This window comes from Sinohyriopsis cumingii, chromosome 17, assembly GCF_028554795.1.
Source record: "Sinohyriopsis cumingii isolate HCF-2022 chromosome 17, ASM2855479v2, whole genome shotgun sequence".
Taxonomy (NCBI): Eukaryota; Metazoa; Mollusca; class Bivalvia; order Unionida; family Unionidae; genus Sinohyriopsis; species Sinohyriopsis cumingii.
Window position 1 is genome coordinate 32,222,680 of NC_142977.1, and position 15,716 is coordinate 32,238,395.

The 15,716-nt window shown below is 35.2% G+C and overlaps 1 protein-coding gene across 1 annotated transcript in view; it reads right to left on the reverse strand.

Annotated features, from left to right (window-relative positions):
• LOC149778366 (peptidoglycan recognition protein 3-like) overlaps nt 1–15,716 on the reverse strand; it is a 50,117-nt gene that overhangs the window by 19,918 nt on the left and 14,483 nt on the right. Inside the window, exons 4-8 of the mRNA XM_089938327.1 lie at nt 13,982–14,145; nt 13,305–13,368; nt 11,757–11,972; nt 10,848–10,961; nt 9,766–9,974 (exon numbers count right to left, since the gene is read on the reverse strand). Coding sequence (XP_089794453.1) covers nt 9,766–9,974; nt 10,848–10,961; nt 11,757–11,972; nt 13,305–13,368; nt 13,982–14,145 — 767 coding nt within the window. The remainder of the gene's footprint in view (nt 1–9,765; nt 9,975–10,847; nt 10,962–11,756; nt 11,973–13,304; nt 13,369–13,981; nt 14,146–15,716) is intronic.

Consider the following 15,716-nt stretch of genomic DNA (forward strand, 5'->3'; position numbering starts at 1 on the left):
CGATGTTGATTTTCTAAGTGGTCTTGTGGCGATAACCGAATGCCGATGTGCTATTCTGTTCAATAGCAATTTAAAGTGAAAACCCCATGCTGTTATTACAATCAATTTAGGAAGTACATCAAAACATTTTCAAGATAACTGCCGTATGTATGTATTTTTGGATTTTGTTTTACTTAGCTTTAACAATTTTAGTCATATCGTTACAATGCCTGTAGTGTGACAATTTATAGTGATGTCTAGTACTGGGGCATCAAACTGCAGACATGTAAGCATGATGTCCCACCCAGTCACATTTTTCTGACACCAGTCCAACCAGTCCTAATACTAACGTATTAACGCTGAGCGCCAAGCGCGGCAGAGGTTAGTACCATTGTTATAAGTCTTTGGTATGACATGGCCGGGGTTCGAACCAGCGACTACCCACATTAGAGGCGGACGCTCTAACCACGGACCCTTTTCATTTAAAACCAAATAGAATTTGGGACCAGTTGTGTGTTCGAGCGTGTGAGTGTTCGTCTGTAAAGTTTAATGACACTCCGAGTAGTTTAGGAGTGGCAGCGATACGGTCTGACAGACGTAATATGTTGGACCACGGACATCGGTCGAACTATAATAGCACATGACATTAGCTCTAATAATCTGCGACCAGTTGAGCTCTGTGTGTGTGTGTGTGTGTGTGATTAGGATTGTTACGTAGCTTTAACAATTTTTCAGTCATATCGCTACGATGTCTGCAGTGTGGCAGTTTATAGTGATGTGTAGCAATGGGGCATCATGCACTGGGGCATCAGACATGTAACATGATGTCCCACCCAGTCACATTATCCTGACACCAGGCCGGCCAGTCCTAACGCTGACCTCTTAATGCTAAACGCCTAGCGAGGCAACTGTTAGTACCATTTTTGTCAGTCATTGGTATGACTCGGCCCGGGTTCGAATCCACGACCTCCCGCTTCCGAGGCGGACGCTCTAACAACTTGGCCACCGGAGCTGTCGACCAGTTGAACTAAAGATATTTATAAATGTACTGGAGATGGGACAAGAGACGTCCCAAACAGGGTAAACTAAATGCGTTGTGATTTGCGCATCTGCTGAATATAACAGCTCTTTAATACCCGTTAAAATCACAAATGAGTGTCAAACATTAAGCGTGAAAAGATATGTAAACTGCATTCACTAATGGCAGAATAAAACGAAGTCAGCAAATATAAAAAGCTAGAAGCGTATACTTATAGGTCATTACGACCTTGCGAAATGAAGTATTTTGCAGAGATAAACGAGTTCGTAATTTCCGATACAAATGCAGAAACCTTGTTTTATATGTTCATTTTGTTTAACTACCTAAGGCTTAACAATGAAAGACGTTACAAGAAACAATATCATTGAACTGATGCTTTATTTCAAAATTAATTTACAACCGTAAATTTATCAATAAACGGTAATAATATTCATGCGAACATAACTCCGCCCTGCGACCTTTTAACTAAGTCGCTCGCTCCACATCAGTTTAAAAAAAAAGAATTGCCGTTTGGTCTACTTAAAATCGGCATATTGTGAATTAATGCGCATTGATTTTATTTCTTTGTAGATTCAACTCATTGTTACTTTTCTTATTATGTGGGCGTGATTGTTGGGTCTATTCAGCGAAATAAGGTTAATGGATTGCAGCTAGAAATGTAGGCTACTGGAAATTCAAGTATAGCTTCTGTTTGTATCAGGTTTTGCAGGACATGTCTGTCGGATTTGAATAACTAACTAAGAAAGTGCAATTTGAGGAAATTCAAGATGTATACATGTAAGTATATTTATTACCATTCTTATTAACAGCTAAAGAAAACATGCTTATGCCATGACACTTGCATCTCGCTGTTGAAAGAACCCCAGCTATGACCTGTATCTTACAGTGTCATCTATCGCTAGCCTAACATTGTATAAAAATAGTTACACGTGAAAAATTGAAAAGTAGCTTATGTTTGAAACTCCATTTACCGCAGCATAAATAATACTTTTTCGTCGTTTAGGATTATTGGCTCTGAGTCTCTATGTTTCCTATTAAAACCTTCATTTTCACTATTTTCTAGTATTTTGACAGGCTTGTAAAACGGTACGTCTCTGATAGATATACATGCTTTTCTATGCTATATTGTTTTGACCCTAGAAAGCACTCGTCATAGTCTTAATAGTCTCAACCATTCTATTTGCGAAAAGGTATAAATAGCTGTCTCAATGATCAGAATGGTATTTTAAATCATTGCATTTCTCACTTTTGTTGTTGTCATAGCGAATATCACGTTTATTCGTTTGCTTCTTTGAACGTTTCGTTTCTGATTATTTGAACTCGTCCATATCATTAGCTTTATCATCTATACTTTCACACGGACGAAACAGCTTCTTTAGTTCTTTCACAAACAACAATTAATCAACCAGAACCTAGAGCGTCTATTTTACGAGTAGACATGATTTGTTTACGTAGTAGTATCTATTACACTATTCTATATTTAGGCACACCTGTCGTGTAGGTGCGTGCAACATGAAGTTTTTCAATATCGTAAAATACAGCACAATTTTGACAATATAAAGTGAGCGGAGACAAAAAAAGTGACATATAATAAGACGTAAAATCGTCATTTGTGACGTCATGAGCTGTTATTACATTATTTCAAATTTTAGATGTAAAATGGGTAACGATTTAATATTGAATTTACGAAAGGAGCTGAATAATATACAGCTTTTGCGAGCCTTGTCGAGCAAAAGCTGGACATTATTTAACGAGTGTCATAAATTTAATATTAAATCATTATCCATTTTAGGTTCTTTTATCACATAGACATCCAACCTAACCTAGCAATTTGCTTACCTCCTACCGCAGAACAACTCGATAACTGTCTGCGTTCATTGCTTGACAAACATGCCCCAGCTACCAAGTGCAGAGTATCAATTCAAAAGTGTTCTCCATGGTATAACAGTGTTAGGGACCAGCTTCGCACTGCTAAAAGAGACCGCCGTAAAGCTGAGAGGCTCTGGCTTTCCACCAGACTCACTATTCATAAGCAAATCTATGAAGTCGCTAAGAAGAATGTCACAAATATAGTCCATGCAGCGAAATCAGCCCATTACACTATCAAGATCATGGAAAGTTCCAGCTGCAAAGAGCTCTTCGAGATTACTAACAAGCTAATGTCAGGAACAAATCAACACCACTTCCAACTACCTTCTCTCCAGTCGTCCTTCCGGATATGTTTACAAATTTCTTCCGTGACAAAGTACAAACCATTAGAGATAAGCTTGACAACACAATTTCAGTTGACTCGTCGTCACCATACAGTTGGGATACACAATTTGAGGGTAACCATTAGCAGCATTTGAACCTGTCTCTATGGATTTTGTACGTACAATCGTGATGAAGAGTGCACCAAAGTCATGTGAACTTGATCCAATTCCAACATCACTGCTGCTCGAGTGCTTAGAACCAGTATTGCCTTCACTAATTGATGTTATTAATACCTCTCTCTCATCAGGGAAATTCCCATCATTTTTCAAAACTGCCATTGTAAAGCCTCTGCTGAAAAAACCAACACTAGACCATAACGATTTAAAGAACTACTGCCCAGTTTCTAATCCCCCATTCATATAAACAGTCTTAGAAAAGGTTGTTCTATCCCAGCTTGTATCTCATCTAAATTCAAGCAGTCTTTTTAGCAATGTACAATCTGTATATCGCCCTTGCCACAGTACTGAAATTACTCTTCTAAAAGTAGTTAATGACATTCTCTCTGCGTTGGATAGCGGAAAGATTACAGTCCTCACCCTCCTTGATTTATCTGCAGCATTTGACACAATAGACCATGATATATTACTTCACCGTCTCCAGCATGTATTTGGAATTCATGATACAGCCTTACTGTGGTTCAAGTCCTACTTGGTCAACAGGACACAAATTGTATCGGCAAATGGAATACACTCCAGCCCAGTTGATCTATGTTGTGGTGTTCCACAAGGGTCTGTTCTTGGACCTGTTCTCTTCATTCTGTACACCCAGCGGCTCGCAAGTGTCATAGATCGTCACCCAGTGTCTGACCAATTGTACGCTGATGACAGCCAAATATACAAATCTAGCCACCCAACTGAAGTTGATGCTACCATCCAAGGTGTAGAGAGGTGCAGTTCTGATGTGAAATCATGGATGACATGTAACAAGCTGCAGGTGAATGATGATAAAACTCAGGCCATTCTGATCACGACACAACGACTTTCTCGTTCACATCCTTTACCTCAAACAACAAATATCAGCAACACCAACATTAAATTCACACAATCAGTACGAAACCTAGGTGTTACTCTGGACAGTACTCTCACATTGCACCAACATGTCATGAACATATGCAAGGCTGCATATCTTGAGCTGAGACGCATCAGCTCAGTTCGCAAATATCTGTCAGTTGATGCCACTACAACACTTGTGTGTTCATTGATACTTTCAAGACTGGACTATTGTAACTCAATTCTGTCTGGTTCATCTCAATATCTGCTCCAGAAACTTCAAAAAGTTCAAAACACAGCTGCTCGGATCATACCACGATCAGAGCACCCTCCCCGCTGCTCTGTACCCTACACTGGCTATCCATTCGATCCAGAATCAAACACAAAATTTGTTCTCTGTGCTACGTTTCACTGTCGGAGTCTAGTCCAACATACCTATCCGATCTCACCCACGTGAACACACCAGCAAGATAGTTACGCTCCTCCTCTGACAATCGCATACTCATTATTCCCACTATGAAAACAAAGTCATATGGACAGCGTTCTTTTGCATACCAGGGCCCAGCAACGTGGAATGAATTGCCCACTGAACTTAGACACAAAGACACAGCCATCACATTCAAGAGGGCTCTCAAAGCTCACTTATTTCGACTGCAAGAACAAACTTAAAAGACCTAATAATGTTTCCTACCTTAAATATTCTCAGCATGTTTTTTAATGTTTTTCTAATTTCATGGTGTTTGTTTTTTGTAATCATATTATACGTTTTTTTATCTTATAGGTGTTGTCTAATGTTGTAAAGTGCTTAGAGCTTCTGAAGATTAGGCGCTATACAAAGTCCTCATTATTATTATTATTATTATTATTATTATTATATAATGTGTGACACAGAATATCGTATATTAACAAGTAATGTAGATTCATTTATTGACAGTTTGCATGCGTCATGTGGAAAATTAATTATAAACGAAGTTAATACATAAAATGACCCTTAAATAGTGTTCGATTATTAATTCTTCTCAAATAACTATGTTATCAATGATATGTATCAACTTATCCTAATGCCACATCCATTAAACAAATTTTCACCTTTGTTTAGCTACCATTTTTTAGATTTATTTTATTAATACTGTTTCCTACCTGAAATATTCTCAGCATGTTTTTTTTATTTTTTAATGTTTTTTTCTAATTTCATGGTGTTTATTTTTGTAATAATATTATTATATGTTTTATTTATCTAATAGATGTTGTCTAATGTTGTAAAGCGCTTAGAGCTTCTAAAGATTAGGCGCTATACAAAGTCCTCATTATTATTATTATTATTATTATTTATTTCAGTAGAAAATATTTTGACAGAAATAAGAACGAATTATTTCGTTCATTCTGACAGAAGCTGTACCTTTCATTTGTTGTGGGTAAAAAATAGTCCCAAGCAAAGTTGAAATAGCAAAAGTATATTATACATTTTTGATAATTATAAAGTAACGAATAAGCGTGCATCCTAATAAACAAAACATTTTACAAAAGACAAACATTTGTCAACACAAAATGTCCAATGCGTGTAATGTCACAATATTTGATAGGGTGCACAGTACCAGTTTGAATTGGCCTACACAACACAGTGACAGTGTCTGAAATTCCACATCATAGCTAAACATTGCATTGCTGCTATAGTTTGTGAAAAGAAGATTACTGAATGCAGAAAGGCACATATTTACTGTAATATATTTGTGACCTGATATTTGAATTATTTGATTTGGAAAATTATATTGTAAAGAAGACGTAAACAAATTTGTTTTTGAGTCGGACTTGCATCACCACGTAAATATGCTGTAGTTGGATAAACTTCTGTCAGTAGGGGAGACCGGTTTATGTCTACATTGTCTGTGAACAAAGGCGAATTTATTTAATTCAGTAAGTTTACATTTAAACCAAGCTTGGATACAGATATACCACCCATCCATCCCCACCCCTAACCTCGTTATCATCTAAGCAATACCGGTAGTGTTACTTGTTGTTATGGTTCTTGTCTTGGGGTTGTACCATTTTTATATGATATGTTATATATGACATAACAAACCCCTGTGGGGGTAAATTGGCAATATTGAAACAAAAGAGACCTTTTTTTTCCAAATTCCCTTTCGCAAGTCGAATAAAAAATGGCATTCTAAAATGTTCAATGAAAACAATAAATTCCAGAAGGCGGAGTTTAAAAAGTTTTCCCATGATCACAGCCAATCAGCAAAGAGAATACTGCACAATAATTTCACGGGCTTATTTAGACCAATCAGAATCACATAAAGTGATATGTTTACATGTAGAATATAAAAAATATGAAAATGCACACACTGTAGGCAAAGTGTACCGACTATGTGATAAATTATTATAAATATGTTAAGTGGACTAATACAGCAGTAATGTGACACAAACAAATTGTGTATAGTATAAATTCCATTAAATAACTGTTTAATATGAAATAGACACAGCGTAAGTATAGCGGGCACATATAATTACTTACTGTGTAATAATGGGAATGCTAACATCGCGATAACATGGAGATTTCTCACAGTGTGTTGGTTTGTGCGCATTCTAAACTCCTGTAAAAGAAACTATGCTACAATGCACATATCATCTTGGACTTTTAAAACAATTAACGTCCTGTTTTTCACATAACATATTTATTTGATAATTCCAAGCTGTTTAACTGGTAACTGTTTAGCAGAAGAACGAAAATCAAGAATACCCAACTGATCAAAAATTTTTGGGCGTTCTCAAAAGCTCAACTCCTTTCCAATTTTTTTACAGCTTTCAGTTGACAATAATGTTCTAAAAACTAAATACCTTGAAAAGGAATGCAGTAATTCACGTTGATATGAGCTCTCTTTACGAGCAGAAATGTATCAGCCCTAGTAGACTGGACACGCGTTGAAAGTTCGTTCTTGATTCTTTCATAAACAAAATAAATCTGTTCATTTTCCGACAGAAGGAAGTAGAACATATCAAAACATCTTTGTTTTGCAATGGAAGAGGCAAAGAATAGTTCAAAACGTATGAATTCTCTGAGCAAACTAGAACCATCTGATTGTTCAACTTCTGTACCTGACACTTAAAGACATTTGTGGTGGAAATTTATGGGTTAAGCTGCGTTCAGATTAATGTAGCCAACAAAACCATAGAGAACATTAATATTGCTGCATCTTACACTGATATATGCTGTATTTGTTTAGAAATTCAACATGTATACGTCTTGCAGGGATATCGTTTATTACGATTGCAAACAATCGCTGATACGGTTTACTTCTGTGCGAGAAGCGGCTTACTGCGTTTTATGATTAGGTTAACAGCACTTCCAGATACCATATTCGTTGACCCGAATTTCATACCTTGTGTTAGACATGTTTAAAAAGCTATAAATTGTTTTTATTATCTGATATGCAAGAAACTATCTTAACAGGAGACATAATGTGCTCAAATCTTAGCTGAGGTCGTGTCACTGTCAATGGGATACAAATTTTGTTGCTGTTGTTGCAGTGAGCACTGGACAAATTGGCGGTCACTCGCACAGAATCATGCAGGACAACAAAATGAGCATGGGTCTGGAATATGAATTATCTACATGCGTGTACATTATACTGGTTCTTGCATCTAGATATCTGAGAGCAACTGTACCATTCTGCTAACTCGGAATAATTGCAACTTTTCATACAATCAATACAAATGAACATACAAACATGGTTCGGCTGAAGTAAGACTTCAAGCTATAGATTTAAATTTCGTAAAATGTTTCTTAGTGTCAGCTAAGTAATATGCAATATTGTAATTTTCCTTAACATACTTTTGGGAAGTGAGCGTGATCAGCCTCATCTTACGTCCATACCGAAGACTTTTTCAGCAATATATGGGTAGCTTATGACATTGTGGGATTAACATAATTTTAAAGCAGTTTAGATCATGAAATTATTCATTTAAAGGTAAACAGCAATTAGAAGCCACGGGAAAAATTCTGAAGTCTGAATGTAATCTTTTACGTTACATTTCCTCAAAATCGTGATAAAATGTTTTAAAGAAGTGGCAACTAAGTGACACAATTCATTGTCTTGCTAATGCCTCATGAAAAATTCTGCTGAGGGAACAACCATTTTCGAAGCTTGGAAAATAACGTTAAATTAATTACGGATTCAACATTACCTATCAGTGAAAAAAAATACATAAGCTAAAGAACAAAGATTGCGATTGCAATAAGATTGCATATACATATATTTGGATAATTACATTTATGTATGACATTTATATGCATTGTAAATGTTCTATATGGGAGATCCTCTTTACCTACCCTTAGGTTAATGGTTTCAAACATCATATGGTATGCTCTAAGGAGCTGAGAAACAGTTTAGTGTATGATATATCGTTTAGTGTATGATATATCGTTTCAAAATACTTTCTTGCTGGGCTGGTTTGTTGTTCAAAATGTTAACTTTCCTTCATCTTATCTCATTAAGGACATAATTCTATTTCAAATAGGGATAATTTCGTTGCAATCGCGGTAGTATCAATTCAAATTTTGTCTTTCTATTATGAACTAAAAGTGCGTGGGTACATTTAGAGGACGCACAAAGTCATAAGAAAAAGTAAATATATGCGGCAGATTGGACTAGCAGTATTTTTTTGTGTTGTTTTTTTGTTTTGTTTATAAAAATAACATGTCAAAGTAATTTTATGAACTACCAAAACATAACAATAAACAATCAAAGCGTATCATTAAACTGGATAACAGTGTATGTTATACTGTGGTAATCCGCAACATATATCTATGACAACCTCACGGATGATAAAAGTGAACAAAACGTTATATAAGTCGTTATATCCACTTTTATACTTACACATGCGGATGTACAATTATGATTGGATATGATTTTTTAATATTCAGCATACGAGGCCCACAAAAGAGTAAAATAAAGATTAGACATCAGTGTTATAATCAGTATACTTTGATAGTTTGTACAGCATTTCTTACTAAAAAATAACCAGGATAAATGTTTGAAACGGAAACGGTAAAATGTCATTGGGCCAGGTTCAGTAAAATCATTTTAAGATAGTAGGAAACCGTATTATATCCGAATTTACTGAGTTTCACTTATCCAGTTTTATAAGGGTATTCCCGTGTCTTGTGCCCCTTTAAACAATACACAATTTTTAGTTGTTAATACAAGGGCATGAAGTTATTGGAGGATAACAATTAAATTTGAAGGTCAAAATTGGCATTGTGTTACTCACTCAAAATGTAAATAAAAAGTGAGTAGAGTGGCACACTACTGCAGCTTTTAAGATTCTAAAGTGTTATTGAAGCGGCGAGTGACAGAGTGCTACCATCACTTGCAATAATCTCTCTTTTGCAAAGTACAAGTGATTCATTCAATTAAATACATTTTTATTGATTTCTTATAGTCCGTACTTTTATAAAGAAACCATTAAACAGGTAAAGATCACTTTTTGCGTAAATTATGCCTGATGTTTGCTGTAATGCGGCCATGATTGGATAAGGTCATACAGTTTTGTCCCCGGACATGCTGTCTGGCCCACGTCACGGTGTCCATGAAGAATATAACTGCTGGATATTTTGTGATTAGCCACACCACATGCAATCAGCTGTTTCACTGCATTTAATGCAGCGTCATTTGGCACGTGATCCATGAAGTTCCCTAAGAAACAAACCGCTGAAAGAGATGGATTAGACTGTAAATAGTACATTTCATTTCAAAGCAGACGACCACCCTATACCTTACCATCCGTGTGTGTGTGTGTGTGTGTGTGTGTGTGCTAACTGGTGGAGCTGATGGTGAGTGATCTTGTAGAAGTACCAGTCAAACTATGCGAAACATCAACAATGCTAATAACACCATAGAATCGTTATCATCGGAATTATCAAATAACTTATCAGGCACTGTTGGCTAAATTCCTTTTCATCAATTATTTTTTTAAACAAAGTTCAATTCTGCAGATACGTGTTTTAGATGCCATTTTTTCAAATCTCAAGTACATCTACTTTAGGCAGAGTTGACTTTATTCCACATCTTGTAACGTAACGTTCTATTAATGGTGACAGAAATAACGATCACTCCAGAAAACTGTAAACTATGACACATTTTCTAGAATATTGAATCAATGCTTTTTCCAGGCGTTTTATTGATAGTATTAATAGCTGAAGTAGTAATAGTAGCAGCAGTAGGAGTAGTAGTATTTATTGTCGTTATTTCAATGTCCTTTTCACTGAAAATTTCAAGAGTGTTACGGTATAACGATTTTCGCGCACACACTTCTTTAGTCAATATCAACGTAAGTCATTAATATCGCAAAGTCACTATTATTGAAATCCCAGTACAATATGAAGGCCTATAGGTAAAGTACCAACAAGGTAACGTCGCCATATTGTTTAGTGTCCGAATGTTGCCAACCTGTTTAGTGCATTTCTGTAATCAGCAAAAGGAATTTGAGAAATCGTTACATACTTACCTGATGATATTATTAAGAATATTTAGCATGAAAGATAAGAAATAACATCATTGTATAATAAGGGTGTGAAATGTTACCCAGGCCGACACTATTATAGTGCAACGTATGTCCACCAACATAGTCCCATCCTCTACCTTCGTAAATATTACCATCCTCTCCCACCAGAAAATTGTAACCAACATCCGAATATTCTGTAATGAAAAGTTTGAGATAATATAAATACGTAGTGTTTCTGTTGAAATTTATTTTCCTTGTTGGCTCGATACAGACCTGTTCTTTAGAAATCTTAAATGGCATTTTGTTTTCGTCTCCTACTCCACTTTGGCAATGTGAAATCGAACTTATACACATTAAAAACAGGAACTTTGAATATTGGTTAGTTACTTTTGTTGGTCATAAATTATTTCGTAGCCATCTGTATGGGACTATTCCTGAAATACTAAGGGGTGCATTAATTACGGTAAATAAAGACCACCTACACTAGTAAAATGAAAACTTGGCCACACTAAACTCCAACATATTAATAGGCTTGTAAGATGGAAACCACCACAACTAGCTCATTTAGTAAACTACGATTCAAATGTGGTATTCTAATGATTCAGTTTAGTAATTTTAAATTGTCTCCTATGAACAAACTTATATCCGGATGAGTATATTAATTCTCCGGTTTATTAAACTAATCAAAATTGGTAACATTAATCCGAGATTTGTTAAATGGTAAAATATTTTCTTGTTTAGTATATCCAGAAAGAACCACAATAGACGTAGCATTCCTTAATTGGTCGCGTCTTTTATTCATAAAATGACAGGTCAGTACTTTTTTCCCTATCAATTGCGACTGTAAATTGAAAAAATAATGTCCTTTTTAGCCGCTGAAGGGACACACAATTGTTCTGTAATATTCCTCAAACACCATTGCCATTATTTAATCATGAATGGAATCAAAGTAAATAAATTAGAAATAAAAACACACAGTAAATACTTACGGCGGCCGTCCATATGATATGCTTGGGTGGACCGTACTTTGGCAATACAATCTTCCTTGGTATGGCAAGGTGGCGAAGCTCCATGGTGTATGAAAAAATATTTAGGAGTCGCTGGAAGGTGTATTAAGGGATGTGTAGGGGCCCGAGCTCCCCAATCAGCTCGGGTTACGATATGGGGACAACCGCTTAAATTAACATTGTTGTGGACTCCTGGTGCTTTGAAATAGTAAAAATGGATACCAATGATACGTTATTACATGCAACATTTTCGCACCTCTAATATACAATCTCTTTTGAGAACAACTACTTAAAATTGATTATGATTAAATAAAACCAATCATTTGTCTCTCTTCATAATATGTGTCCATGTCGGCTGAAAGTTAGCTATATTTTGGAGAATGCAATTATGAAAAATTATTTCTTTATAAATTCTTTGACATTCAAAGCAATATAGTTTGATATTAGCCCCTTTGCTTAGAATAGCTTGATAAGACTGCATCGGTACTAAGCTTTTAATACAGCAGGCAAACTTCCTTTGAGTCCCGACACTACGAACAAGTAGAGATCGTCTATCTAAGGTCCACGCTTTCTGGACTCGGACTCAGTTCTCCTGTTTCTCCTGATACACCAGATTCACCAGGATGAAGAGTGAGCTTTATTATTCTTATAAATGTTTGTGCAATAGACAATACCAAGCAACGTGTTCATTCGTCAGGATGACGCCAGACCTATGATGTATTTAATGAGCAAAATTCTAAGTTAAATAGTGGCGATTTCTACATAAATTGTACCAGACAATTGTTAAAATGAAACTGGACCTACGTCACCTTAATGTAAAACCGCACGCTAAATTTCAGTTTAATCCATGAAATCTTACACAAGCTTTTGAGCAAAAACGAAATTTAATGGCAATGTTCTCAGTCAAAAATGAGCCATAACTCAGCAAATCTTTACCAACTAACAGCAAATATAGAATATGACGTTCGTACTCTTACTGAAGAGAACTATATAAAATTTAGTCCAATTCAATGAAGTCCTTAAAAAGCTATTGAGCAAACATAAGTTACACGTGTTTATATGGTGAGGTCATAATACTCTCTCTCTCTCTCTCTCTCTGTATATATATATATATATATATATATATATATATATATATATATATATATATAATAGATAGTCTCTAACTGGTGCATTGAAAGTATGGATTTTTTTGTACTTATATGTGTGCTTCTCTACATACTTCATCCAGTTATACCGAATAATATGCAGACAAAAATAATTACTAATATTTACTTTCCAGATTAGGAACGAAACTAATGTTAAGTTGGTTTTGATATGACGTCGTCAGATCCTTGAAAATGGTGAGCTTAGCAGTCATATGATCTGAGTTTATGTTTACAACCAAAGTGATTTTCCTCATCGCTGACAATAATTGAACAAAGCATTATTCTTAAATCACTGCAGTTGATCTGTTTCTATACAAAAGAAGACGCGTTCTTAACACGTATTCTTGGCAGCATTGTATAAGTAGTATACAATAAGACTTACAGTTAGTGTGGGGTCCCGTCGTACATGATCCAATATGCACATAGTTTTCGGCAATCCACGCATCCTGTAAGTGGGCAGAAACGTAATGACAAAGAAAAACCATTTTTGATATAAAACAGTTGCATATTATCTGTATTCAACAGACATATTGAAAAATGCAAGATATTCGTGATGGCAAAATCGTTTCAAATATGAAGATGAATACTTTGGACACCACATGATACTGTGAAATAAATCCTAACTAAAGTGAATCAAAATATTGAATAAAAAGTCCTAAATACTATGATGCAAGAAATTATAAAAGTCCTAAATAATATTGTACAAAAAATTATAAATACTGTACAAGTCCTAAAAATATTTCAAACAAATTCTAAATAATACTGCTTAGAAGTATTAAATAAAATTGTACAAGAAATCCTAAATAATATTGAACAAGAAGTCCTAAATTAAATTGAACAAGAAGTCATAAATTATAAGGCCTGCGCAATTTCCCTCGTTTGCTTCTTTGTTTTATACTCTGTCACTTTCACACACACACACACACACACACAAACACACACACACACACACCTGACCATGATAATCAACATTGACCCAAGTATAACCGTCCGCCGCATGCTTGTTATTTTTGCACGTCAGACATTGATAAAAACACAAACACACATACACAAACACACCTGACCGTGATAATCCACGTTGACCCAAGTATAACCATCCGCCGCATGCTTGTTATTTTTGTACGTCAGACATTGATGAACTGTCAACGTTGCAAGGGTTTGAGCGTGCAGACTAGCTCCAGCTCGCAAGTGTACGCTATCCGTAGAGGTGCAGGCACACTGGTCTGTCACAAAGATAGAATGTAATAATTCTAATATTATCTTTATAGACTTTAGTGAGAGATTGCCAACAAAATATAAGGACAAACTAGAAGTAAATTCTTTTTTTAGAACATTTAGGCTGCATTGGCATGCACACCAGAGGAAACACCAAATAAATTTTCAAAAGAAAGAAATACTAAAAAGTAGGGATGTTTACCTTTTATAACAACAACAGCAGAGATAATAATAATAATGATAATAATAATAATAATATTATTAATAATAATAATAGTTTGATCCTTTTCACCCGTTACCACTTCGGAGCATTGTAATTAAACGTCATTCATTGTATAGTAGATAATTCTTATAACGATACAATATTATGGACCATAACACACTTTGCATATTTAATGACTGATTTTAATTGTAACTCACTATTATTTTTGTTGTCTAATTTATTTTCCTCCAAGGACAAACTTTAGTTTAAAGAATACAAAAAAGAGTATATTTGATATTTTTTGGAAGCAATTGAAAACTGCACACCTTTGCATTAACAAAGAGTTAGAAGTTTACAGTATATCTATGTGAATCTGACTTCGAACACCTCCCCCATCCCCGAGAAAACAAATCAAACAACAAACGTCACACCAAATTAAGATGACTGAGTCACATAGTGTCTATAGGAACCATATTTAAAGGATATCCACCTTTATCATGGGAGAAAGGAATCAAATGATTTTATGTAAAGCCAGTGAAACACTTTGTTTTGGTTTAGGTCTTATATTCCTTCAACGACGTGCGGTCTAAGCAGCTCATTAAATAAGAAACAAGGCAGAGGAAAATGTGAAAAAATGGTCAGAAATTACCGATTGATTTGCTTTGATTAAGCGTTGTCAAAATACGCTTATGCGCAGTTAAAACACCAAACCGCAATATGAACATAAGAAAACAATACAAAATACAAATATAAAAATGTACAGAGTTCAAGGTTTATTCTGACCTATAATAGATAAGACAGATTTAAATAAAACGAACAATGAATACTACCTCTGTCCCATATTTTTATGAAAGCTTTCATAAGAAATTTGTTATTAAATAATTTACTTCAATCACCGAGTGATTCATCAGCGTAACTATGTAGACCTACTGTGGCATTTTAGGTCAAGTCTAAATAGAGGCATCAACATTGCATGGCATTAGGAATTTTTGAGTCAAATGTGTATCTAGGCATCAACATAACAAGGTATTAAGACCTTTTGAGTCAAGTCTAGATTGAGGCATCAACATAACATGGTATTAGGACCTTTTGAGTCAATTCTATATCGAAGCATCAACATAACAAGGTATTAGAACCTTTTGAGTCAAGTCTAGATTGAGGCATCAACATAACAAGATATTAGGGACCTTTTGAGTCAAGTCTAGATCGAGGCATTAACATAACAAGATATTAAAACCTTTTGAGTCAAATTTAAGGGATTGGCCGGTTTTTACCTCCAACTCGATTTCTTTCCTAAGAAGTCACTAACTGAAATAAAAAGAGAGAAGTCTTTTATCGAACTATTTAAAAAGATATTGGAAAAGTCGGATGTATTAA